The sequence below is a fragment of the Enhydra lutris genome, unplaced genomic scaffold (genome assembly GCF_002288905.1).
Source record: "Enhydra lutris kenyoni isolate GAN:26980312 unplaced genomic scaffold, ASM228890v2 scaffoldscaffold55, whole genome shotgun sequence".
In the NCBI taxonomy this organism is placed as follows: Eukaryota; Metazoa; Chordata; class Mammalia; order Carnivora; family Mustelidae; genus Enhydra; species Enhydra lutris.
Genome location: NW_019154139.1, coordinates 7,766,678 through 7,791,815, shown reverse-complemented (window position 1 = coordinate 7,791,815; position 25,138 = coordinate 7,766,678). Strand labels below are relative to the sequence as shown.

Here is a 25,138-nt window from a genome sequence, read left to right as displayed (position 1 = left end):
CCCTGCTTCTCCCCTGCCTGCCGTTCCCCCCCGCTTGTACTTGCTCTCTACCTCTCTTTTTTTCTCTCTCTCTGTCAAATAAATTAATTAAATTAAAGACTGTTTAAAAAAAAAAGAAAAGAGGCGCCTGGGTGGCTCAGTGAGTTAAGCCTCTGCCTTCGGCTCAGGTCATGATCTTAGTGTCCTGGGATTGAGCCCCGAGTCAGGAATCTCTGCTTAGCAGGGAGCCTGCTCCCCCCACCCCCCCGCCGCCTGCCTCTTTGCCTGCTTGTGATCTCTGTCAAATAAATAAATAAAATATTTTAAAAAAAAAAAGAAAAACAATTACTTTAAGTTAAAAATGTCATTTACTTAACATGAAATAGGTTTATTGTTATTTTTAAACAAATTAACAAATACTGTAAAACTATCAGTTTTAATTTATTACTGTGATAAATATCCATAGGTGGCCATTTATATAGTTTCTAAGTTTTTACCATTATGAGCAATGTACTGTGAACATTCTTGTGTGTTATACCTGGTGTACAAGTTACCAAGTTTGTCTAAGGGACATAATAATGGAATTGATGGGTCATAGGTATGCATATTTGCATTATAGTAGAAAATACCAAACATTTCCAAAGTGATTATATCAACATATGCTTCACTTTTCCTGAGACAGTTTGGTAGGTTATATTTTTCTACCACTTTGTCTTAATTTTTAAAATTACTTTTAATCCTTTATAATTATAGTTATGTACCTTTCTTTTTTTTTTAAGATTTTATTTATTTGACAGTGAGAGAGGTAATACAAGCAGAGGGAGTGGGAGAAGCAGGCTTCCCAGCAAGCAGGGAACCTGATGGAGGACTCGATCCCAAGATGCTGGGATCATGACCTGAACTGAAGGCAGACGCCTAACGCCTGAGCCACCCAGGGGCCCAGTTATGTACCTTTTTATGTTCTTGATATATTTTTGTCTTTTCTCTCTCTCTCTCTCTCTCTCTTTTTTGATTGAAGAAGGCAAGCAATTATTTATTAGAATTAGTTGGAAAGACTTGGGGGCACCATACTTAAAAGTCCAAATCAAACACTAGCTTTGGAGCTAGATTAATTGACACCACAGTAGTTCTTGGACCCACTGTGACCTTGGGCAAATAACAGCAGTACCTCATAGACCTGTTGAGAAGATTAAGATAATGTAGAATGAGTTTACTAATTCTGGCACCTCATCAACATGCAATAAACGTTGTCAGTGTTGTAGAGCGCCTCGTGTCCTGCAGTAGCTTCACAGGAATATCCTTTCCTGGTGTCACAGGGCTGTCAAACTTCTGAGGTCCTGATGGAGCAGCTTTCTCACTCAGGTAAAAGCGTCTGAGGATGCCGTACAGAAACTCTTCAGGGCCAAGGGTGCCCTACTTTCAAGTCATCCTGGGGCTGCCTCTGTCCAAAGCCTCCACACATGTCTGGAGGTTGGCCGGAGTACTCCTGCCAGAGCAGAGGCTGCAGGGAAAAGGACAGCCCGAAGTCAATGCTTTTTCTCTTTCTTTTTAAAAAGTAAACATACATTTACTCTGTGCACCAGCAATTCCATTTATAGGTATTTTTCAAGAAAAACTAAAACAGATCCACAAGTTGCCTTGTACAAGAATGTTCATAGCAAGTTCACTACTAATAGACCAAGTGTCCATCACCAGGATATTAGATAAGGAAATTGCCATGTGGTATATTTGTCAAATAAAATGGAACAAACCACTGCACTACCAGTGAATAATGTCAAAAGCATTATGCTGAGTGAATAAGTCAGACAAAAAATTATAAACTATGTGATTCCATTTATATGAATTTCTAAAATGGACAAAACTAACCTATGTTGATAGAAATCAGATCAGTGGTTTCTTCTTATGGGAATATTGACCAGGAAGGAGCTTGAGGGCGTTTGACAAAACTGACTTAACTCTTTTAACTCTATATACTTAAGATCTGTGCGTTTACTATGCATACATTAAATCTCAAAAACTTTGGCTAAAAAAGAAATCTTACCAGAAGTTTATTGGGTTTTGTTATTCTTGTAAAACCAACTTTTCACATCATTAAGGCTATTTTATCTTTGTTTATTATTTCATTACACTGGGCCCTTGCCTTCATTAATTTCACCCTTCTACTTTTTGTGTTTATTCTCTTGTTCTTTTTGTGGCTTCTAAAATTAGATGCTAAACTCATGAATTTTCATCCTTCTTTTTTTTACTCTAAGTGTCTAAGGATGAATTTCTCACTTTCATTACATTCCACAAGGTTTTCCGAAGTTGTTAAATGTGTCATATATTAAAAACAATAAATGTAATGTACTGTTTAAAAATAATAATCGAGGGGCGCCTGGGTGGCTCAGTGGGTTAAAGCCTCAGCCTTCGGCTCAGGTCATGATTCCAGGGTCCTGGGATTGAGCCCTGCATCGGGCTCTCTGCTCGGCAGGGAGCCTGCTTCCCCCTCTCTCTCTGCCTGCCTCTCTACCTACTTGTGATCTCTGTCAAATAAGTGAATAAAATGTTTAAAAAATAATAATAATAAAAATCAAATGAATAACCATGTATCTACCATCTAGGATGAGAAGAACATTAGTAGTCCCCTGGGCAACTCAAACACATCCCCCTTTCTGTCTCCTACCATCTTGGCTTTTGTTTTAATCATTTTTGTTGTTTTTCTTCATAATTTTACCACCAGTGTGTCTATTCCTAAATAATATACTGTCCATTCTTAAAAAACTGGAGAATAAGCACCAGTGTAGCCATACAGAGAGAGAAGAGTATTGCCATTATTAGATAAATTGGCCCAAGAGAAAAATAAGCTGAGAACTTCTAGGTCATGGTCTTGCTTTGGTTATCTGAAAGTTTGCAAGGCTTTTTCTGGTGAAGTCTGTGGGCAAGGTCCTCAACAAGCTGTGAGAATGTGGGGTACCGCCGGGGCATATGGGAGAGCTCTGGTGTGCACTCGGTAGTGGGCATCTGATAGAAATGTAGTCAGAACAGGCTGCCCTGTGCTTCTGCGTCTAACCACAGCTGTGTGGAGCTCTCAGCAACAGGCCAAAGCAGAACCCTTCTGACAGAGTTTGTGTAGGTTTACATGCATGTTCACCTTTCCTCCTTACATCTTCAATGGCTTTCCTGGGATCCTTCAGCCTAAAGGAAATCTTTCAGATGAAGGTCTGTGGCTGATAAAATTTTCTTTTCTTTTTTTCTTTTTTTTAGTCAAATATCTTTATTTTATTCTCAATTCTTGATGATGGCTATACCAAGGAAACAATCCTAGATTCTTTTCTGTCTTGCAGATTAAAAACAAACAAACAAGGAGCGCCTGTGTGGCTCAGTTAAGTGTCTCCCTTCGGCTCAAGTGATGATCCCAGAGTCCTGGGATCCAGCCTGGCATCGAGCTCCCTGCTCAGCGGGGAATCTGCTTCTCCCTCTGACCCTCCCCCTGCTTGTGCTTGTGCTTGTATGTTCTCTCTCTCCTCTCCCGCCACTCTCTCTCACATAAATAAATAAAATCTTGAAATAAAATAAAAACAAACAAAACACTAATTATCATTCCTATGGGAACTCTCTTTTTGCTTTGACTGCTTTAAGATTTCATTTCTTTGGTGGTGCACCTGGGTGGCTTAGTCCCTTGGGTATCCAGCTCTTGATTTCGGCTCAGATCATGATCTCAGAGTCCTGAGATCAAGCTCCCCACCCCACCCCACAACCACCACCCCCCCGCCATGGGCTCAGTGCTCAGTGTGGAGTCTGGTTAAGATTCATTCTCTCTCTCTCTCTCTCTTTCTCTGTGCCCCTCCCCCCACTATTTGCACATACGTGTGCTCTCTAAAAAAATGGATAGATAAATAATAATTTTTTAAAGTTTTCTTTGGTATTTTTCAGTTTTATTGCGTGTCTAAGAATAGATTTATTTTTACATATAGTCATTATGATACCTTCCCCTTCCAAAATTTGCATTCATGTTCTTCATCAGTTCTAGGAAATTCTCAGGCACTGATATCGTCTCTCCTACATTTTCTCTATTCACTCCTTCAGCAATTTCAGGTAGATGTGTGTCAGACCTCTTTCTGTTTCCAGTAAGCTAATTTTCGTGTTTACGTTTGCCTTGTCTCTCTCTGTCATATTCTAGGGGACTTGGGTACGTCTCTCTTCCAGGAAGCCAGTTTCCCTTCGGTTATCTAATCTGCTTCTTTGGCCATCCACTGAGTGATTGACTTCAGAAGTAGTTTTTTCTTTCCTTCTGGTTCCTTTCAAATCAGCATAGTTCTTGTCAGTTGCCTCTTATTGCTTATTCATCTTTGTGGTTCTGTTCTTTATCCCTTTAAACATTTCATAATAGCTGTTCCGTATCTAGTCATTCCCTTACCTGTAGTTCTGGAAGCTCTAAATTTGGTCAGTGTTGTTCCTGCTGACTCTCACGTATGGTGACCTACCCTGTGTGCTTGACAACCTTTGGTTTTGAGCTCACATCTATTTACTGGATGTTATTTTTTGGAAATCATGTCAGTCCAGATTTGGGAGAAATTTTCTCCAAAAGTTGTTTGAATATGCTTTTGCCAAAAGATAAGTGGTCCTAATGACCTGGGACTCTTGTATCCCCTGTGGGAATCCTGGATTAATGTGAGAATCGCTGGCTCATTGTCCCCACTCTTTGCTGCAGGACCTCAGGGGAATATCACCTTTTCTATATATACTGTACCACTTACCTTATCACTACTCTCAGCTCTAGTTTCAGTTCTGGGGTATCTTTTTTCAAGAGAAAGTCTTTAAGGCATCTCTTATATTATGTAATGTCAGCCTTCTGTAAAATATGTTTGTATCCAAGATCTAGTTGTTTTCTAACAAGAAAGGTATTCTGTCATTTTGCCAAAAACAAAATCCAACATCCATTTATGAAGGTTGCCATTATTAAATGCCTACACCCATTGAACCATTATTCTACTACATCCCAAGTTGTGTGCTTATTTATACATAAATAAGATGTACCCTGTCTTCAAGGACACAATAGATAATTTCAATATAACAGGACAAGTAACGAGAGAGAAATAAACCCAAAGTTTTCTTTTTCCTCCACATGTATTCTGAAGGGAAGCAAAGGGGGGAAATGATATTCTAAAGTTAAATGATTAAGGGTAATCATATTTGAATAAGGCCCTGGATACCAACTTATATAGGAATTTTAAACATAATAGCGATAATGGTACCATTTATGATGTGCTGTTTACACCTAGTAATTCAAACCCAAGTGGTGTGGTTCCAGGGCCTATGCACTACTATACAACAGCCACTTCCTTGAGTCAGTGTGAATTCATTTGAAAAATTGAGATGCTGTTTCTTATAAGAAGGAATCAGAAAAGATTAGTCTCCTTTAAATTAGCTTTTTAAATATATATATATATATATATATAATGAAGGACACAAAGAGTTTAATCATAAGGTCACCTACTTTGACATATCATACTTTTGTTGCAGGATGGGGAAATGGTGCTGCTGGATGGAGGTTGTGAGTCTTCTTGCTATGTGAGTGACGTAACCCGTACCTGGCCTGTCAATGGCAGGTAGGACTTCTACAGACCCCATTGCTTCTTAGGAGTGTGAGTTGCAATATGGGTGTATTAGGGCTAAATGACTAAACAAATATACAGACCCCCAAAGCTCAGGAGCTTTGCAAAGCTCCTGATTACTTTCTAAGACTGTTTTATTCCCTAAATCATAGGATTGGGCATCTAGACACACCTAGTTAACACACACACACTCACATTGTTAAAAAGGAATAAATTTGAGGATGCCTGGCTGGCTCAGTCAGTGGAGCATGTGTCTCTTGATCTTGAACTTGGGGCTCAAGCCCCATGTTGGGTGTAGAGATTACTTAAAGTCTTTTAAAAATAAATAAAATTTGGAGTTTTTATTTTCTGATTACAAAAGTAATTCCAGTATTCAGTTAAAAAAAAAAAAACAACACTAGACATGAGAAGAATCAGAAAAAGAATCAGAAAATGACCCATAGGGACACCTGGGTGGCTCAGTTGGTTAAGCGGCTGCCTTTGGCTCAGGTCATGATCCCGGCGTCCTGGGATCGAGTCCCACATCGGGCTCCTTGCTCGGCAGGGAGCCTGCTTCTCCCTCTGCCTCTGCCTGCCACTCTATCTGCCTGTGCTCTCTCTCTCTCTCTCTCTCTCTGAAAAAAAAAAAAAAGAAAATGACCCATAATCAAGAAAAATAGTCAATAAAAGATCCTGAGTAATCCTAATATTTCAGTTAGCAAACAAGGACTTTAAAGCAGCTATCATAGATATGTTCACAGAGTTAAAGGAACATATATAAGTACAGTGAGTGAACAGATGGAGAGTTTCAGTAAGAAATAGGAAACTAAGAAAATAAGGGTACCACCTGGGGGGCTCAGTCATTAAGCATCTGCCTTCAGCTCAGGTCATGATCCCAGCATCCTGGGATCCAACCCCATATTGGGCTCCCTGCTCAGCGGGGAGCCTGCTTCTCCCTCTCCAGCTCCCCCGTGCTTGTGTTCCCTCTCTCATTATCTCTATCATAAATAAATAGAATCTTTTAAAAAAGAAAGAAACTAAGAAATAACCAGAGATTCTGGGGAGATGGTAGCAAAAGCATAGTTTCTTACTCTCTCCAAATTATCAAATAGCAATAGAGCTACCAGGTACCAAAACCAAACACTAGGTGACAGGCTATCACTTACACTGTAAAATACAAACGTTTATGAATACATTCTACACAGCCATAAGGCCAAGATGATAACAGTATCTGTATGGAAGAAATAAGGAAGCAACAATAGTGGAGGAAGCTGTCTGACGTACCTGAGAACAAAGGAACTCACAGATAACCAACAGCTATTCACTGGAAAAGGTGGTGAGCCGATTTGAGAACAGAAACTGAAAATGGGAAAGATTTGTCACTCCAAAGGCCCGAGGAAGTTTGAGGGTGCTGTGCTCCCTTCTCACACTAAGAAGAAACTGCTGGAAGTAGAATTGAAAGTAAGCAGGTTAGGGACAAGAGAGAGGAAGGAATTAAAATATCCAAATCAAAGAGGGGGAGAGGAATTGAAAGTAAGCTGCCACATTGTGTTACCCCTACACCAAAACGACAGAAGAGTGAGCACTGTGATATTAAAAAAATCTTTCCTAAATCCTGCCTCATTCTCAAAGCTCAGAAAAGTTAATTTTATATAAAATAAGCAATAAAAAAGTAACTTGGTTAATCTCATACAAAGTTAATTAGAGGCAAAAAAAAAAAAAAAGGAATAAGGAGTGCATAACATCCCTACTGATAAAGGAAGCATACTGGAAAGACATGGCTACAAAAGAGATGAAAACGGGCCTACTATGTTAAAGCAAGCTAGAATTTTTTTTTTTTTTTTAAGATTTTATCCATTTATTTCACAGACAGAGATGGGCAGAGAGGCAGGCAGAGAGAGAGGGAAGAAGGCTTCCTACTGAGCAGAGAGTCCGATGTGGGGCTCAATCCCAGGACCCTGGGACCATGACCTGAGCCAAAGGCAGAGGCTTTAACCCACTGAGCCACCCAGGAGCCACTGCAAACTAGAATTTTTTTTAAGCACATCATTCAAGACATGAAAGAACAACACAAATCAAAATTGGAAAAATCTCAGAAACCATGTGACAACACACAGTAAAGAACTAGAAATAAAAAATCATACCAGAAAAAAAGACTGGACTGGAAGGTATGCACTAACAATGAAGCACAGTAAAGCCTTAACAACAAATAGGATGAAAGGGAAGAAAATTTTAAAAATCAAAATGAAATTAAAAATTACAGGGAAAATAGCAAATATCTAAAATGGGCAAAGAAGTTAGAACATACACATAAAGGAAGCTCTGAAGAAAATGAAGGCATAGGAACAGAACACATCCTAAAAACTACAATAAAATATTCCTGAAATGAAAATTTAAAACTACTTTTGAAAGAACACATCATGGAGCTGAGAACATCAGCCCAGAAAAAGCAACAATAAGACATAGTCTAGTAAAATTCTGAACCTACAAGAAAAAAATTCCTTTGGGATCCAGAAAAAAAGAACATGTGATATATAAAGGGAAGGAAATCAGGTTATCATCAGACTTTTCAAAAGCAATGCTATATACAAGTAGAGAATAGAGTGGGGCACCTGGGTGGCTCAGTGGGTTAAACCTCTGCCTTCAGCTCAGGTCATGATCTCAGGGTCCTGGGATCGAGCCCCACATCGGGCTCTCTGCTGAGTAGGGAGCCTGCTTCCCCCTCTCCCTCTGCCTTGCCTCTCTGTCTACTTGTGACTCTCTCTGTCAAATAAATAAATAAAATCGTAGAGGAAAAAAAAAATGAGTAGAGAATAGAGTAACATTAGAGATACTCAAAGAACAAAAGTGTAATCCAAAGACTTTATATGCAGCAAAAGCAACTTTAAGCTATAAAGGGCACAGATTATTGTGTAGAAACCTAAGGGTTACTCCCATGAGGAATCTGTTAGAGCTAGATGTATGATCCAATATGAAACCTAGTCACCAATGCCGTGGGACTACTTACATTTAAATTAGTATCAAACCAAATTTACACTGGTTTTTTTACTTGAACTGACCACATTTCAAGTGCTTCATAGTCACGTGTGCCTGGTGGGGGCCATATTGGACGACAGATACACAGGGCAGCACATCAGCACAGGGAGGTTTATTGATCAGTGCTGTGCTGGAGCCTGAACTTCAGTTGACCAGAATTGACTAGAGACATTGACATAAGGACTCCTGGTGAGAACTTGAGAAATCGTTCACTGTTGAACTAAGACTAGATGAAGCTAAGCGGAAGAGAGCGTCATAGTAACAACCCTATGCTCTGATCATGTAGAATAGTACATTTTTTTAAATGGAGAATGGGAGGAGCATATGCAAAAAAAAAAAAAAAAAAAAAAAGCTTCAGTATTTTCAGGAGTTATATTTGTTAAAATATTTGTATTGTTACTCTGAAATGGTGCGTGTCTGTGTAGGGAGTTAAAAGAGTAGGGAGGCCTGGGTGGCTCAGTGGGTTAAAGCCTCTGCCTTCAGCTCAGGTCATGATCCCAGGGTCCTGGGATCAAGCTTGGCATCCAGCTCCCTGCTCAGCAGTGAGTCTGCTTCCCCCTCTCTGTCTACCTCTCTGCCTACTTGTGATCTCTCTCTGTCAAATAAGTAAATAAAATCTTTAAAAATAAAATAAAAGTAAGAGGGGTGCCTGGCTGGCTCAGTCAGAAGGGCATACAACTCTTGATCTCAGGGTCATGAGGTCAAGCCCATTCTGGGTGTAAAGATTACTTAAATAAACAAGCGGTGGAAATAAATAAATAAATAAATAAATAAATAAATAAATAAATAAGGATGATTTTAGTTCTGTCTTCCTTTTGTCCTTGAGAACCCTCATGCATGGTATGGAACAAAAAAAGTAAATGAAATTATTATAATAGGTTGCAAAAAGCTCTGTAGTCTCAAATGTTAATTGAAGTGTCAATATGAACTCAAATGATTTTATGTTTCTTCCCCCTTCCCTTTTCTGTCCACTGAAAATCAGGCTGGAAACTATGACCAGCTTAGTAGCAGTAAGCATCACTAGTGCCCTGAGTATGATCTTGAAATACAATTTTACACTAAACTGAATGAAAACTTGAAGAGTTGGCTGGCTTCAAGTCTGGATCAGGAAATTTATAAGATGAAGCCTGGAATGTCTTAGAATACCAGATAGCAAGGAAATGATCAAAACCCAGTAACATCCTGTCAAAAAGATTCAGGAACCAACTTGAGGTTGCACAGGTCAAAGATAGGAAACTTTGGGCTTCAATAATGGTAATAACTTATACCCACCAAATACATTCAAATTCATAAGTTCATAATGATAGTTTTTTTGTAATAGTAATTTTTTAAAAATTGTTCATCTTCAGAGGATGATGGGAATCAATTCATTATATTGAAAAGTGGTAAATAAAAGAAAGAATCAAGTATTCATCCTGCCTTTCATATATAAACTCTGTCACTGGATAGCCAAAGAGATTAGAGGAAATATCTCTTTAAAATATTCCATAAAGAGGCGCCTGGGTGGCTCAGTGGGTTAAAACCTCTGCCTTCGGCTCAGGTCATGATCCCAGGGTTCTGGTATCGAGCCCCACATCGGGCTCTCTGCTCAGCGGGGAGCCTGCTTCCTCCTGTCTCTCTGCCTACTTGTGATCTCTCTCTGTCAAATAAATAAAATCTTTAAAAAATAATAAAATTATTACCATTTTGCAACATCCATTAATGTATAGATGTAAGCACTCAAGGATCCATGGCTGCTAAGATCACAAGAGACAATCAGATATTATATGCCTCCTATAATTTTGCCAAGTACTACATATAGCCAGCCTTACCAAAACAATTGAACCTGAGCCTGATTCATTCTTGAGATCCAGCTGCCAATTTGTAAGAAATAAAAAGACAAAGGAATATGTTGAACTACACCAAGGGGACATGTATTCGTCAGCTTACGTTGCCATAACAAAATATGACAGACTGGGTAGCTTAAACAACAGAAATTTATTTCTCAACACTTCCGAAGGCTGGGAATTTCAAGATCAAGGTGCTAGCAAGGTAGGTTTCCTCCTGAGGCCTCTTCTCTTGGCCTTAAGCAGCCACTGTCTTGCTCTGTGCTCACATGGCCTCTTCCACACAGAAACAGAGGGAGAGAAAGCAAGCTGTGGTGTCTTGTCTTTTTTTTTTTTTTTTTAAGATTTTATTTATTTGACAGAGAGAGAGATCACAAGTAGGCTGAGAGGCAGGCAGAGAGAGGGGGAAGCAGGCTCCCTGCTGAGCAGAAAGCCTGATGCGGGGCTTTATCCCAGAACCCTGGGATCATGACCTGAGCCGAAGGCAGAGGCTTAACCCACTGAGCCACCCAGGCGCCCCTCTGGTGTCTTTTCTTATACGGACACCAATTCCATCGGAGCAGGGCCCCCACCTTATGATCTCATATACCTTAGTTGCTTTCTGTAGAGGCCTCATCCCCAAATACAGCCAAACTAATGGTTAGGGCTTCAACATAAGAATTTTGGGGAGACACGGACTTTCATTCTGTGAATGCAGTTAGCAAAACCCAGACTGTGATACACTGTTTGTCAAACAGCCTGGATTCTTTAACACATAAATTACAAGGAAATTAAAAGAAAAAGGAACCTGTCGACTAAAAGAGACTGAAAAGGCATATCAAATTCGTTTAAAATAAGCAGGAAGAAAATTGCCCTAGGGTGCATATTTGGGTTATAGAGCATTTTTTTATACAAGGAATGGGGAGGGACTGCTAATGGATATGGGGGTGAGGGGGCTTACATGAAAATACTTTGGAATTAAAAATAGTGATGATGGTTGCACAACCATATTTGTGAAAATATAAAAACCACTGAACTGTACACTTTAAAATGGGTGAATTTTATGATAAACCCAATTAAATCAATAAAATAAGAAACATGTACCTACAAATAAAAAAAAAATCACAAGGTGGGGGGGGGCATCTGGTTGGCTCCGTCAGAAGAGCATCCAGCTCTTAATCTCAGGGTCGTGAGTTCAAGCCCCACATTGGGCATGGAGATTACTTAAAAAAAAAAATCTTTGAAAAATAAATAAGGAAATACAAAAAACCACAAGGAAATGATAGCTGTGAAAGTTAGGATAATGGTCCATACTGGGAGAATTGCAGTGAAGCACGTAGGGACTTCTGTGCTAGTTGGCCAGGTTCCATCTTTTATCTGACTAGTCAACCTTCCACTAATTTCTTAAGGTATATATTTATTTGTATCGTTCTGTATCTGTTTTGTTTGCAATAGAAAGATTTTTTTTTTAACTAAGCAAATTCTAAAGCTAAAAATTATAACTGAAATGGAAAACTCACTAGATGGACCTTCCAGCAGATTGGAGGCAGAAGGCGAGTAAACGTGAAAAGAAAGAGAAATTATCCAGTCCGAAGAACAGAAGTATATTTGAGAAGAATGAAGAAAATCTCAGAGACCTCTCAGACATTTTCAAGCAAATTAACATACATCTAATTGGAGCTGCAGAAATTGGAGAGAGAGAGAACGGGGCAGAAAAAAAACCTTTGAAGAAATGATGGCCAAAAATTTACCAAGTGTGGTGAAAGTTATCAGTTTAGAGATATGAATGACATTATTAACCACTTTGATGGTATTGACATTTGTAGTACACTATACCCAGCAACTTCAGAATATATGCTCTTTTCAAATACTTATGGAACATCACCAAATCCATTTGCTGGACCAATAAAACAAGTCTTAATGAGTTCCAAAAGACTGAAGTCTTACAAAATATATTCTCTGACTACAATGAAATTAAATTAGAATGTCATAACAAGGGGCACCTGAGTGGCTTGGTGGGTTAATCCTCTGCCTTCAGCTCAGGTTATGATCTCAAGGTCCGGCATCGGGCTCTGCTCAGCAGGTAGCCTGCTTCCCCCTCTCTCTCTGCCTGCCTCTCTGCCTACTTGTGATCGCTCTGTCAAATAACTAAATCTTTTTTTAAAAAAAGTCATAACGATACTGTATCTTTTTTTTTTTTAAGATTTTATGTATTTATTTGACAGATCACAAGTAGGCAGAGGCAGGCAGAGATAGAGGGGGAAGCAGGCTCCCTGCCAAGCAGAGAGCCCGATGCTGGGCTCGATCCCAGGACTCTGAGATCATGACCTGAGCTGAACGCAGAGGCTTTAACTCACTGAGCCACCCAGGTGCCCCAATACTGTATCTTTAAATCTCCAAATTTTGAAAATTAGTGAATATATTTTAAATAACCTATGGGTCAAAGAAGAAACCACAGGGGAAAGGGAAGAAACCACAAAGTACTTCAAATTGAGTGATAATGAAAATACTATATATCAAAATGTGTCAGATTCAGCTATAGCAGAAATTTATATATAGCTAAATGCTTATGTTAAAAGAAAGGTTTGAAATCAATAATATAAACTTCCACCTTAGAAAGATACTAAAATGATGAGCAAATTAAGCCCAGAGTGAGCAGGAGGAAGGAAACAAGATCAAAATATCAATGAAAAAGGAAAAACCAAGTGAGTAGAGAAAATTAACAGAGCTAAATGGTTGTTCCCTAAATAGGTTAATAAAATTGATAAACTCCCTTGCAAGACAAAAAGAGAGAAGGCAAATTATCATAATCAGGAATGAAGGAGGGGATATCACTATAAGTCTTACAGATATCAAAAGGATGATAACATGGGAGCGCCTGGGTGGCTCAGTCAGTTAAGAGTCTCTTTTTTTTTTTTTTTTTTGAGATTTTATTTATTTATTTGACAGAGATCACAAGTAGGCAGAGAGGCAGGAAGAGAGAGGAGGAAAGCAGGCTCCCTGCTGAGCAGAGAGCCCGATGCGATGCTCGGTTCAGTCCCAGGACCCTGGGATCATGACCTGAGCCAAAGGCAGAGGCTTAACCCACTGAGCCACTCAGGTGCCCCAAGTGTCTGACTCTTGATTTCAGCTCAGGTCTTGATCTCATGGTTGTGAGTTCAAGTCCCACATTGGGCTTCACACTGGGCGTGGAATCTACTTAAAAAAATAAAACAAGTAAAGGATAATAAGGTAATGTGAACAACTGTGGGTGGTCCTTATTGTTAGTCACAGAGCAAATGCAAATTAAACTTCTGCATATGCACTAGAATGGCTACACTTAGAAAGACCAAGCATATCAAGTGTTGGCAATGACACGTCGCACCTGGAACTCTCAGACATTGCTCGTGGTGACATAAAATGCTACAGTTACTTTGGGAAAAAATTTGCCAGTTTCTTATAAAGTTAAATAAACACTGATTCCTCCGCCTAACAAATCCACTTCTGCGTATTTATTAAAGAGAAATGAAAATGTGTCCATGAGAAGACTTGTACAAGAATATTAAGAACAGCTTTATTCACGGTAGCCCCTAACTGGAAACAACCTCAATGTCCATCCACCGGAGACCGAACACACAAGTGTGTTTTATCCAGACAGTGGAATATCACCTAGCAATAAAAAGCAACAGCCTCCTGATTGAACCAATACCGTGATGGGTCATATAGACATTGTGCCCAGTGAAGAAGGCTTGACACAAAAGAGTACATATTGTATGATTCCTTCTGTCTGTATGATTCCCTTTATACGATAGAAAACTAAGGTGAAAATAATTAGAACAGCCTTTGCCTCTGGGTGTGGGAATACTGATTAGAAGTAACCATGAGGAAACTTACTGTGTCATGATGGGAATCTGCATCTGGATCAGAGTTCTCCAGAGAAACAGAATCCCTAGGTTGTATTATGTATGTGTGTATAAGTATAGATAGGGTGGTTGATTGATTTTTAAGGAATTGGCTCGTGCAGTTGGAGCTGGCATGTCTGCATTTTGTAAGGCAGGCCAGCAGGCTGGAAACTTAAGCAAAAATTGATGTTGCAGATGTGGGAATTCCTTCTCTAGGACAGCGGGCAGTTCTGGCATTTGAATTCATTTAGTGTAGGCTACCATGTGGTATGCATTTCAGCCAACCAACCAGATAGAGCGGTAGAGCCTTTCTGACCATCGAGCTGCGACACTAAATCCAGAATCTCTGCTTAATGGACCTGTTATCAATACATTCAGCCTTATCCAACTTTATGTTCCTCCCATCATTATCCTGCACTGTCCACATACATTCCCACACATATTCCTAGATTTTTGTCTGTGTAAATAGGAAAAATCACATCGTTTTTTTTTGTTTGTTTTACCCCACATCGGGTTTTTTTGTGTGTTTTGTTTGTTTGTTTGTTTGGATTATACTGCACTGCCTAGTGGGTCACACTTTAACATAACCTTTTAGGGCCTGCTGAGGGTAGAATCTGATTATAGGTCTAGAACCATCTGCTAAGGCAGCTACCCCATGGGAGATTCCTGTAGGTTTTCAGTCAAAACAGAGTGAATTTCTTTAGCCGGGGGTAGAAGGGCTGCTTCTGCTGGCAAAGACTCAACAGAATTTAGGGCTCAGCGTTCCCAGCTCTATTGGGATCAGTACATCCATTTATCAAAGTTGTACAGATCAGATTTGTATACTTAAGTGTATATAAAATTTACGAAAGACTCTTTAGTAATACTGTGGTGGGTTGGAGTATGGGTATACTCAGAGATGACACAAATATAACAGGGTTGCTAATGGCTGAACCTGGAGATGGATTATTCATTATTCAATTATATTCAATTATATTGTTCTATTTAACCATTCTTATTAGGGGAATTTAGAGTGTGTCTGTTATAATTATTTTAAAAACTGAATGTTTTTACATACTCAGCTTTTCTGAATTTCAAATATTTTCTTAGGATGAAATCTTAAAGCAGAATTAAAAGGTCAAATTTTATGAGTATCTTTATTAAGGCCTTTCATTTAATTGGCTATACCAATTTACCCTGCCATCAGCTGTAGAAAATACGTATCAGATACCATGCCAGCTTGATATTTTCTCATTTTTTTCCCATGACTGCTAAAGAAATTATTATGCTAAGGACACCTAGAAACTACAAGTTACTAGTAGCCAAAGTATCTACTAGTTTATCTCATGACATCTGCTTTACCTACAAGAAGTGGATCCCTTTGTTATGGTTTGTTGTTTATCTGTTTGTTTATGGTGAAAAAAAAAAAATGAAAAGGACCAAGGGTGAGCCTGGTCTGGTCCTCTGATTGCACTCGTGGCTGCGTGGGAGCATCCGCTAGTCTCAGCTCAGGTTTATCTGCTGATCATTTGAAAAAGAGGCTGTTGGGGCGCCTGGGTGGCTCGGTGGGTTAAGGCCTCTGCCTTCGGCTCGGGTCATGATCCCAGGGTCCTGGGATCGAGCCCCACATGGGGCTCTCTGCTTAGCGGGGAGCCTGCTTCCTCCTCTCTCTCTCTCTCTCTGCCTGCCTCTCTGCCTACTTGTGATCTCTGTCTGTCAAATAAATAAATAAAATCTTTAAAAAAGAAAAAGAGGCTGTTGCCGCCCCAACCTGAAGAGTTATTGCTCTTCCTGTTGAGTGGCGAGGGCACAATTAAGGTCCTGTCAGTACTGATCCACAGGTACTGATTAAGTAATCAACAATGCCCCGTCATCAGTGCCTTGGAGTTTTTCTAATCAAATTTGGAAGCAAACTTCCTGCAATATCCGATTATCCCAAATGTGTTATTTGGTTTTCCTGTCCGCAGGTTCACAGCACCTCAGGCAGAACTCTACGAAGCTGTTCTAGAGATACAGAGAGACTGTCTGACCCTCTGCTCCCCTGGGACAAGCTTGGAGAACATCTACAGCTTGATGTTGACAATGATCGCACAGAAGCTTAAGGAGTTGGGGGTCGTGAAGAACATTAAGGGAAATAATGCCCTCAAGGTACTGCCCTTCTTTTGACCCCGGCTCTCAAAAACACCTGATGTACTGCTGGGGTTTTATCCTATGGAAAGCTAATTAGATTTAGAAGTGGTCTTTTTGAGTCTTCATCTTTAAGAGGGATTTAGAGTGAACCTGAATTAAACAAAAGGAGTCAGTACTTACTTCTCCCAGAAGATGGCAGCACATTCTAGTTCATTGCATCTGTGTAAGTAGCTCAACGTGCAGAAAACAGAAAATGAAGTCTGGTGCCAACAGGGTGGGAAGGGACACAAAAAGCAGAAGAGGTTAACTCTCAATCTCTTTGTGGCGATTTTGAAAAGATAGAAGTGGGGGAGGGTGTCAGTTGCTTCAGTGACATCGGTGAGATGAACAATATCCCCAGGGGCCGCGTCCCTAGTGAATTTCATCTGCATCCAACATGTAATGATGTTCAGTAAAAATGGAAAACCTTAGCTTTAAATTAAGATGCCAGGTGGTCGCGCCAAACAGACCATTATGGCATCTCATCTCCAAGTTTAGGCTGCCAGGGTTTCTTTTATCAGTAGGAAAGACTATAAATTCCTCCTGTTGAAGCCAACAAACCTAATTAACAGATAGGAATATCCAGCCCAGTAAATGCGTTATAATTACTGTGCTAATTTGCTGTTCTGTGCCTACTCCACAAGTTTCCGTGAGATGCTCAGGGTCTCCAGAGCCGGCTTTCTGAGAGGGACTTGTAAACATTGAAAAGAGAACCATTCTAATATAATCATCCTCCCTCCCCCAACAAAAGAGGTTTTCATTTGCTGTAGCATTACTGGGGTTACCCACGTCACATTGTATGTCATATATGAAATAATGGGACAGGAAATGTGAATTAGTTTGAAGGCCATCAGCAGAACTGTATTCAAGAGGTAGAAGTTTGTCAGGTCTCTTGAGCATTAGCCTGAGGGTAGGTGAAACCAAAATGGCAGAACCACGGGGGAAGTGTTAACTCACTGACTTATACATGTCCAGCTTTCCCCTTAAGGGATCATTGCTCTAATATCACTGTGCTGATTACCTTTTCCAGGCTGCTCGAAAATACTGCCCTCATCATGTCGGCCATTACCTCGGGATGGATGTCCATGACACTCCAGACATGCCCCGTTCCCTCCCTCTCCAGCCCGGTATGGTGATCACAGTGGAGCCAGGTAAGGCCAGGTGCTAGCAGCCTCTGAGCCCTTGGGACACCGAATAGTATCAGATAGAAGGGTAAATGGATCCCTTCAGTGGAGATGGGAACTTGATTTTAAACTTTTTTCTTGAACTTTCTTATTTAACATCACACAATTTGTTTAATTTGACTTCTCCAATAAACAACAGATGGGGAATACTTTCTGTAAGTAGATATTAAGAAATAAATCTTTTTTTAAACCCTGCCTTTGCCAGGGCTAATTTTTTTTTTTAAGATTTTATTTATTTATTTGACAGACAGAGATCACAAGTAGACAGAGAGGCAGGCAGAGAGAGAGAGGGAAGCAGGCTCCCTGCTGAGCGGAGAGCCCGATGCGGGACTCCGTCCCAGGACCCTGAGATCATGACCTGAGCCGAAGGCAGCGGCTTAACCCACTGAGCCACCCAGGCGCCCCTGCCAGGGCTAATTTATACTAGTCTCCTCTGCAGTGGTGGGCTGCTCACACCTCTGAGGTCCCAGGTGCTTCTGGGCAGAAAGCTACTCAGACTTACCGAGTTCCCCTCTGCAGAACTGCCCACATTGCTCTCCTTAGGATCTAAGTCCTTTCTCCTGAGCTTCAGGGAAAGCTGGTGATCTAGCGACTCCCCAGCTTGATGATCCAGAGAGTGGGCAGAATTCTGCGGAGAAGTGGTCACAGTGGAATGTAAGGATTGTTGATACAAGAGGAATTTTTAAATACTCTGTTTTGGTCAAGAAAATGGATTTCGGCTCTAGATTTCAAGTGTTTTCCTCTCTAAATTATAGAAATTATAGCTGGGACACCACTTTATACTACCCAGTCCTACACTGCTGTCTGTGGCCTTACGTACTATGCGTTCCAATCTGGTTGGTGCATTGGCGCTTCCTTAGGCTTTGGCTACATATTCCTTCGCTGATCTTTTTCTTTTTATCACAAGGTAGCATCTATGAGTATAATGGAAGAAGTTTCCAGTTTCTTAAATATGAAAAGACGTGTTCTTGTCTGACTTCGTGATTAGAAAGGGTACCTTGGGCTCTTAGAATTTTCCAAGTGTTCCTTAAAGTCTTCCTGTTTCGCTCTTACTCTACATCATGTTTATCAGTTATATTTATGTCTTCTTTGAGTATTTCTACAGCTTGTTGTTCAAGTGAAGTGGGATTTTTTTTTCAATATATTTTAAAATACTTTATATCCCTATTTTAGTAGTTCCCTTTTCCCAGGGGATGATCAGGCAGAGAAAGAATGCATTTACATAATCTGCTGGTTCCCAGCATGTGTTGACATACTCATAAGTAACTGTAGTGGCCTGCTTAAGCCACTAGACTATGACAGAATCATGTAGCGCCTGTAGTCTGGTATACAGAACACCTGCAGTCATAGTTCTAGCAATGACAGCCAACATTAACTGACCATTATGTGCCACACTCTTACACAGATGTACTATCTCATTTAATATCCACAGTTCTAGGTAGATACCCAGTTTTACAGATCAGTTGTAGCGCAGAGAGGTTAACTTGACTGTCCCAGATCATCCAGTTACCGCCACTTATAAACAGCACATTCTTTCTTCTACTTTTCAGGCATTTATATTCCAGAGGATGACAGAGATGCCCCAGAGAAGTTCCGTGGTCTTGGTGTGCGAATTGAAGATGATGTAGTGGTGACTCAGGATTCACCTCTCATCCTTTCTGCAGATTGCCCCAAAGAAATGAATGACATTGAACAGATATGCAGAAGGGGCTCTTGACCCTCGTTGCAGCCCACGTGCATCTCAGGTTTAGAGGGGGTGTATGTCCGTACCTGTACACGTGTGCCGGCCAAGCGTCTCTGCGTATGTTTCTCCAGTGTTCCATTTATGAGTGTGGCAACTGTATGAATGTATGAAACTGTGTATGTGATCCTTATTTGTTTTAAGTAGCTAGAAATCTGGAAAACTGAATTTCTGAACGGTATGTTACTACAACTTTAGTGACATTAACTCTGTACAATTAATGACCAAGGCAGGCTTAATTTTTAAATGTACAGGAATATCGTGGTTATATGTGTCCATGCATTCCAGTTAACACAATTAAACATACAATTTTCTCCTTCTCTCCAGCTCTTTCCCTTTCTACATCTGAGATCTACCTAATATTGTAAGCTGTTGATGATGCTTATATTTTAAGCTAACCACCAGTGTGTCTGCCTGTACTAAAAGCCACCTGTCAGGGATTGTGGGTAGCCAATACATATCTTCCATAACTGCTATCCGTCTCTTCCAGATCTCTGTCTGCTATCCGTCTCTTCCAGAGCCATATGAGCCCTTGGGGGCACCGATGTCCTGCAGTCCCACCGTTCAGCTCCAATCCAGATTCTAGCAACACTAACTAACAAGACAGTTTTGAGTTTTTCTTGCTATTTGGTTGCCTGTGGCCTGGAAAGTGTTTAGATCTTGATGATGGAAGGAACGGAAGAGAAAGAAAAGCGTGTATGTATCTGCTTCAGAGCTACATCTCTTGTCTGTCTGTTCTCAATCTGAAGGAGATTCCTTTCCCAGGCATCCATGCTTTCTTTATAGATTCTTAGTGCACTGACCCTCATAGCACACCCTTGAAGCTGCTGCCCTGGCCAAGGGCAGATCCTCTCTTACCTGTTGGAAGTCAGAGGAACAGCACCCAAGTTTCAGAGAGATGCCCGTTATCATGCTAGAGTGTGTCTAGTGCGATATATGGAACTCACCCGGTACCTGCAAACATGCTATGATCCTTTTGTCTCTCCGACACTAGCACTGGAAGGGCGGGAGTCAGGAGTCCTATTTCCCTCAACACAGCACCGGCTGCGTTTATACAGGAACTCACTTTGCAGAGCGAACGAGTCTAGATTATTCCAGACGGTTTATGCAAGAGCTTCTGTCATAGAACTAGTGTGTTCATCTCCTTTAAACCTGGATATGGGCCCAAAACGTACAAAACATGCTGATGGTTAGAGCATGAATCCAAGGGATTTTAAGGAAGAAACAGGTTAGGGGATTAACACTCAAACAGCCGTGTTCTGACTTTGCTCAGCAGCTATGGGAGTGGATGGCCACACACCTGGATTCTTGTCCCTGGGCCTCCCCAGGGTCCTCCCCACCTCCCTCCAACTTGTGTGCTACTTTCTAAAAGAAGGGACTGAAAATAGATCCGCAAGTCTAGCTTCTCACCCTCTAGGCTTCTGTGACCCCAACAACCCTTTCCTTTGTATTGAGTTTCCTCAGTTCATTTACAATCCTGGAATAAGGAATTTCCTTTCCTTCCTATAAATCATTTTCTGTGGTCTTCAGCTTTCTAGCAAAAAGTCTATGTGGCTTTTATGTATAGCAGCACCCCTGGACATGAAACAGACAGACTGCTTCAGCTTCGATTCTAGTCAAGTTCTGCAGATACTGTGAGTCCTGCTTAGAATGGCTGTGGCAGAATTCTTCTGGTGACTTTTAATTCCCGAGCCAAGTACATTGTCCTTTGAGTCCCAGATTAACCTTAGTAGCTAAGTATTAAATGAGACTACTAGAACCATCAAGAAATGGATGACACAGTGTTTCAGGGCTTCCTGACATGTTGAGGGTTTTTTAAGCAGATGTGATGCACAGTGCAGAAATCTCATTCATTCTTAGCCATGCCACAGACAAGCCCTGCATTTCCTCCATGTCTAAGTATAATACTTCACATATGCACCAGGCTCTCCTAATGGGAATCTTAATCTTTAGAAGTCCTTCTAATGTTACACTGGGATTTTTCTCCCTCAGTTGAAGAGAGATGGTTGGGTCATGAATGATGCCATCTAAATGAAGGAAGCATATCTTCATAGCCTCTGCCGCTTACTTTTGTGTGTTTGTCTCAGAAATTTGTGTTTTTCCTCATAATTGGGAAACAAGACTTTTTTATTTGAAACACAGTAGTAGCAATTGCTGGAGTAGAAACCCTTCTCTTCCCATGGCCATAATATCTAAGCTGGGAATACTTCTCATAGTGACTGAAAGTTCTCTCTGGGTCTTCTTTGAAAACACCCTTATTTTTTCACTAATCTTTGTAAAGTCAGAAAGGGAAAACTCCTACCATAGACATTAAATCTTAATTTGAAATTAGGATCCATGAAATAAGAAAATCCCAGGTGAAGACACTGTAACTCATTAAAATTGAAGAATTGGGCTGTGTTATATTTTTCAAAGCTGACATAACTAACATCATCTTTAGCTTTCTTAATAATAGAAAGATTGCAGATCTGATGCAGGAGTGCTGCCTTTTCTCCTTTATCTGTGCCAGAGATCACAAGTACAGCACAGGGATTGCCCCGCCGCGCCAGCTGTGACCTCAGAGTCCTTTGTAACACTGTGTTTTCCAGTAACTGCTAGAAGAAAACAAAAGTGGGATTTGAGTTAGACCTTGTCTGCCATCCCTCAGCTGGCATATGAGCAATGATAGTAGAACTCGTTTGTGTATGAGTGTGTCTTAGAAACTAAGTGAGGGCCCAGGATGGGGGCAGCATAAAGGACCCTGCTTGCAAGAGATCTTTTATGGTGTGGTTGATTTTTTTAAAATTTTAGTTTCCCGAGGTGGAATCTGAGGCCTAAAACTTAAGCTGATAGGGTTAAATTTTAATCCTGGGAAAATGTAAACACTTCAGCTTATAATGAGAAGGTGATACATCATTAAATGCTAATGTTTAGTTAGAGCAGAAGCCCATTGTCACATAGTACCAGGGTCCTCCTGGCTGCTCTTCTTACCTCTGCCTGTGTGTTACTGAGGAATTTGGGGTGAGCATCAGGACTGCTCAGATTCCCACTGAAATCAAGGCCTCTTGGGATATGCTTCCTGAGAATCTGAGAGAACTGCAGTCTTCGTTAGCATTTACTAATACTTTGTATGATTTTTTGTGCAATTATGTAAGTTCAGTTTGGCCAAAACGCTGTTACTTTTTAAAGCTCTACCCACTGAAAGTAGGTATGTCATTCCCCAACAAGGGAAAAGCATTTATTACTATCATTTTAAAAATAAACTATAAAACTGTAGGAAAGTGTGTGATGTGTGTATGTTATTTTCAAATCTAGAATTTATAGCCTAAAATATGAGAACATTTTGTTTTACAAATGAGGGGTGCCTGCCTGGCTTAGCTGGAAGAGCATGTGACCCTTGGTCTCAGGGTTGTGAATTCAAGCCCCATGTTGGGGTAGAGATTACTTCAATAAATAAACCTTTAAAAATATATGTTTTAGGGGCACCTGGGTGGCTCAGTTAGTTAAGCATCTGCCTTTGGCTCAGGTCATGATCTCAAGGTCCTGGAATCGAGCTCTGCATCGGGCTTTCTGCTCAGCGGGGAATCTGTTTCTCCCTCTGTGCGCTCCCTCTATCAAATAAATAAATGAAATATTTAAAAAAAATACATATATATTTTATACAAAGTATTTATCAACTGCTGTCATAAATCATGATTCGGGGTGCCTGGGTGACTCAGCCGTTGGGTGTCTGCCTTCAGCTCAGGTCATGATCCCAGGATCGAGCCCCACATCGGGCTCCCTGTTTGGCGGGAAGTCTGCTTCTCCCTCTCCCCCTCCCCCTGCTTGTGTTCCTCTCTCTCTGTCAAATAAATAAATCTTCTTTTAAAAAATCATGATTCAATTTATGATCTTGGGCGCCTGAGTGGCTTAGTCAGTTAAGCGCCTGCCTTTGGCTAAGGTCATGATCCTGGGGTCCTGGGGTCAAGTCCACATCAGGCTCCCTGCATAGCAGAGAGTCTGCCTCTCCGCCTTGCTTGTGCTTGCTGTCTCTTTCTCAAATAAATAAATAAAATCTCTAAAAACAAAAACTTAAGATGATCTTATCAGAGGGGAAAAATGAATTAGATCTGGTCCATTAAAAAAATGGCTCAAAGGTCTAATGTATAACATGGTGACTAGAGTTGATAATACTCTTGTGTAATAGAAATTTTCTAAGAGAGTAGAACTTAAATGTTCTCACCAAAAAAAAGGGAGGGGGGAGATAAATATGTGAGGTGATAGATGTGTTAATTAAATAGATGGAACATGCTTTCACAATGTATACTTAAATCATCATGATATACAGTATAAATATCTTACAGTTTTATTACACCTCAAGAAAGCTAGGGGGAGGGGCACCTGGATGGCTCAATCAGGTAAGGGTCTGACTTCCGCTCAGTTCAGGATCTCAGAGTCCTGGGATGGAGCCCCATGTTAGGCTCCTGGCTGAGTGGGGAGTCTGCTTGTCCCTCTCCCTTTGCCCTTGCCCCCACTCATGTTCTCTTTCTCTCAAATAAATAGATCCTTAAAAAAAAAAAAAAAAGCTGGGGGAAATGGTTAACTCCACAAAACTGACCCACAGGTCCCCAGTCAGCCCCTGTACTACTCAAGACTGTGAACTTTGGTCATGAACATTTTATGAAGGATGAATTTTATAGGGAAGTCAGATCAATCTGAAAAATTGTAAATTTGTGAACTTTCTCAGTGAGCCATATAAACAGCCATGAGTGTGGCCATTTCTTCTTAGAACTATTGTTAATATCAGGCTTTCTAAAAAAAAAAAAAAAAAAAAAATCAGGCTTTCAGGGACACCTGGTTGGCTTACTTGGTGGTAGAGGATGTGACTTGATCTCAGGGTTGTAAGTTCAAGCCCCACACTGGGTGTTAAGATTACTTAAAATGTTTTAGAAATAATAAAATTAAAATCTTTTTTTAAGGATTTTATTTATTTGAGAGAGATCACAAGCAGAGGGAGGGGCAGAAGAAGAGGGAGAAGCAGGTTCTCCGCTGAGCAGGGAGCTGGACACAGGGGCTCCATCCCAGGACCCGGAGAACATGACCTGAACTGAAGGCAAACACTTAACCAACAGAACCATCCAGGCGCCCCCATATTAAAATCTTTAAATAAAATCCAAGGCTTTCTCTAAGTTGTACTTTCCAACATTTTTCACATCATGGCATACATAAAAAGGTATTTTTTGTATGGCACAATGGAATAAACTTGAGGGGACTTAGGAATATATACGTGTGACTTAGGGAAAAAAAATTCATTCCATGGTCTTTATGTAATTGTGGTAAGAAAAATCATATGTACTAGTTTTACAAAAATTTTTAAATTTGTATAACACTTCCAAGAAATCATTTTTAGAATGTCAGTAGATTTAGCCCACTTGTGAGAACATGACTTTTTTTTAATACACAATTCCTGATCCAGACTTTTTAGTGATAATATCTTCAGATTCTTGATAATCACCCTCTATAAGAAATTTATTTCTAGGGGCGCCGGGGTGGCTCAATGGGTTAAGGCCTCTGCCTTTGGCTCAGGTCATGATCTCAGTGTCCTGAGATCGAGCCCTGCATTGGGCTCTCTGCTCAGCGGGGAGCCTGCTTCCCCCTCTCTCTGCCTGCCTCTCTGCCTACTTGTGATCTCTGTCAAATAAATAAAATCTTTAAAAAAAAAAAGAAATTAAAAAGAAATTTATTTCTACGAATAGGTGACAAAAAATTTGAAACCATTTTTATGATCATTTAAAAATTATTATTGAACTGATGAATGGATAAACAGGATGCA

At 40.4% G+C, this 25,138-nt stretch overlaps 1 protein-coding gene across 4 annotated transcripts in view; it reads left to right on the top strand.

The window, feature by feature from the left end:
* Positions 1 to 22,590, top strand: part of LOC111157443 (X-prolyl aminopeptidase 3) — a 79,757-nt gene extending 57,167 nt beyond the window's left edge. For 3 of the 4 annotated variants that reach the window (XM_022518840.1, XM_022518842.1, XM_022518843.1), the window contains 4 exons: positions 5,482 to 5,567; positions 16,221 to 16,401; positions 17,453 to 17,573; positions 19,157 to 22,590. In XM_022518840.1, the coding sequence (XP_022374548.1) occupies positions 5,482 to 5,567; positions 16,221 to 16,401; positions 17,453 to 17,573; positions 19,157 to 19,323 (555 nt within the window). In that variant the 3' untranslated portion in view covers positions 19,324 to 22,590. The remainder of the gene's footprint in view (positions 1 to 5,481; positions 5,568 to 16,220; positions 16,402 to 17,452; positions 17,574 to 19,156) is intronic. The other variant, XM_022518841.1, reaches the window with a different exon arrangement.
* Positions 22,591 to 25,138: the final 2,548 nt, after the last annotated feature.